The sequence below is a fragment of the Sinocyclocheilus grahami genome, unplaced genomic scaffold (genome assembly GCF_001515645.1).
Source record: "Sinocyclocheilus grahami isolate Dianchi unplaced genomic scaffold, SAMN03320097.WGS_v1.1 scaffold661.1, whole genome shotgun sequence".
In the NCBI taxonomy this organism is placed as follows: domain Eukaryota; kingdom Metazoa; phylum Chordata; class Actinopteri; order Cypriniformes; family Cyprinidae; genus Sinocyclocheilus; species Sinocyclocheilus grahami.
In genome coordinates this window covers 467,382-470,430 of record NW_015505840.1, presented here as the reverse complement: position 1 = coordinate 470,430, position 3,049 = coordinate 467,382, and the positions used below count along the sequence as shown (strand labels likewise).

The following is a 3,049-nucleotide window of genomic DNA, read 5'->3' as shown; positions in this document are numbered from 1 at the left end:
ATATATATATATATATATATATATATATATATATATATATATATATATATATATATATAAATGCAGCTTCTTTGATATTTTGTTTCTAATGCATTGACATTCACATTAAGTTTGACTCAAATATCCAAATACTTTTTTGGGGACACAATATATATATATATAATGGCAGAGAAGATAAACAAACCCGAATTGCTGGGGGAGATCATATTTAGTTGTGTCTCGCGGCTCAAAAGTATTCATATTTTCAGAGCACACTTAGACTAAACCTGAATTACATTCATTAAAGATATCCTGCATTACATTCAACCCTATGTGTGTGTGTATGTGTATATATATATGAGTGTGCACTAAAGCTGATTATAGACTATTTAACTATTATTTAATAGTTAATAATATTATTTTCTTGATTTATTTAACCAAGAACATGTGACTGGGACAGGAATTTACATTTGATAATAATGGCAGAGAAGATAAACAAACCCGAATTGCTGGGGGAGATCATATTTAGTTGTGTCTCGCGGCTCAAAAGTATTCATATTTTCAGAGCACACTTACCTGAATTACATTCATTAAAGATATCCTGCATTACATTCAACCCTATGTGTGTGTGTATGTGTATATATATATGAGTGTGCACTAAAGCTGATTATAGATTCTTTTGCATTCCCCGTCTGCCCTCAATGCTACTTTCTCCTTTTTATTAAAGGCCAGAGAGATAGTGCTATGCAAAGAGAAAGACACATGTCTATGCATGCCAAAAGCAATCTTCTCCAAGCTCCCAGCGAGACCCGCTGTCTCTCTGCTGACCCAAAGTGCATCTCTCTGCCTGGGCCTGACAGCCAACCCACAGCAACACACCCTTCAGATCCAGAACTAACTCATTCTGCACATCAGAGACACTCAAAGACCGGGCTTATAATGTGAGAGATCTAGCTTTATCATGCTGCGGCACTTGCTTGCAAACTTATATTTATATTGCATTTAATTGGTGGAGCAAGCAGATTAATTCCCAAAAAAATGTATCGAGTCGTATTTCTACATGAATAATCGAGAAGCCAAACATCAAGATATGCAAATAATGGCATCACTGATTGGTGCAACAGCTTGGAGCATATTCAAACTGTGTGAAATGCACTTAGCAACAAAAAAATGTGATAACAACGGCAAAATGTGGAAAGCTTGACAGTGAAAACAGACCAAATGGACTGCTGCATCCAATTAAGAACTGTTATTGACTTTACACATGAATAAGAAGTATATAAGAAGTTTGCATGTGAAGTAGATGAGAAGTCAACATACTGGAAACATTCATAAATATCATGAATGCATTGACTTCAATGTTCAGGAAAATTAAAATATAGCATACATTATAAAAAAAACTGCAACATATTTTAAAACCAATTAAAATCAAGTACAATTTCACCTCATTTTCTAAAAGTGGCCCCCAAGTAATTAAGAGTATCCCTGCAGTACATTATCAGCTGGACTAAACAAAGACTGGCTTTAAACCATGTAAGGTCTAGATGTTAGGTTGGGAAATGGAAGAACATCAGCAAATATAATCATCAAATATAATGTTTTTCTGCTTCCACTACTAATGTCTCAACTCAACAGTGCTCAAGTGACATAAGATGAACAGGGAATTCTGGAAACAGGTTTCTAAAAATAGTTTCTCTATGTAAATATGGAAGGGTCGTGTGGAATCTGATTGGTTCCATCATCTCAACACATCCATCAACACGTCCGTCCAATGAAACAACTGTGACTGTATCCTGCAGCTTGGAGATGTGGAAAAATAACTACACACACTCTCACGACGTCTAAATGTGAAACTGTTATGTCTGTCTGACACTTTTCAGAGAGAGACGATCTTCTGAGACCATCTTCATCACCGCCTCCAAGATTCGGTTAATAAAAAATAACTACACACACTCTCACGACGTCTAAATGTGAAACTGTTATGTCTGTCTGACACTTTTCAGAGAGACGATCTTCTGAGACCATCTTCATCACCGCCTCCAAGATTCGGTTAATTGTGCCTCATAATAAAGCAATTAGGATGCAAAAGAAAATCAAACGACCTCTGTTTTACTGTCACCCGTCTTAACGCAAACTAATTATCTCCAAACACTCAGCAAAAGCTTCCGGCACTAGATGCACTGCAGACAGTTCATTATGACATGAAGACAGACAGATAGAAATATAAAACAATTAATAGACAGACAGGGTAAAATGAATCAATGTGACACGACAAATTACAGAAACCGACTGAACTGTAAGAGCCCCTCTGTTTAAAAACAGCACAGATGACAGATGGTGGAGCGTTTCTGCAGTGTGATTCTTCTCGCTCAGAGTTCAGAGTTTCGAAGGCCTGCAGTTCTAGATTTGGTGAGCGTGAACGAAACCCACTCACAGACAGGAAAAGTGTCCAGTCTTTACGGGCGGAGCCGCACAAGATTCAGGCTAACATCTTGAAACAAAATCTATGATCAAAACTGAGGTAAGCAGAGCTATTTACCTTTCCATAGTCGTCAAACTCAGCGAAGAGCTCCAAGTCGTCGTCTAAACTGTCTCCGGAAGTCTCCACAATCAGACCCACTCCATCGTCAAGAATCTCCTCTGTGAAACCACAATTCCTTTTTTTGATTTTCAGATAACTGCATTAAACCTTGCGATGTTTCTGGATGTTATATTAAAATGTTTTAGAGCTTATCTGTGCATTTCTTTTAATATTTTGGATATCATAATGCATTCAGCTATCAATAAGAGTGTAAAGTTAAACACTTTTTTAAAAAAAATTATAAAAACTCCCTTAGAAAGACAGAGCATGAACCCCGCTTGTTTATATTGTATAAAAGTGTTGCATTTTAAAGGGGTCCTATTATGCTTTTTCACTTTTTCAACTTTAGTTAGTCTGTAATGTTGCTGTTTGAGCATAAAAAAGATCTGCAAAGTTACAAAGCTCAAAGTCCAATTCAAAAGGAGATATTTTATTTAACAGAAATCACTTTTCAAAAACTACAACGAACGACTCGTTTGGACTACAACG

General features: G+C 36.4%; 1 protein-coding gene across 1 annotated transcript in view; it reads right to left on the bottom strand.

Annotated features, from left to right (window-relative positions):
- LOC107558809 (T-lymphoma invasion and metastasis-inducing protein 1-like) overlaps positions 1-3,049 on the bottom strand; it is a 73,597-nt gene that overhangs the window by 35,662 nt on the left and 34,886 nt on the right. Inside the window, exon 15 of the mRNA XM_016242498.1 lies at positions 2,519-2,619. Coding sequence (XP_016097984.1) covers positions 2,519-2,619 — 101 coding nt within the window. The remainder of the gene's footprint in view (positions 1-2,518; positions 2,620-3,049) is intronic.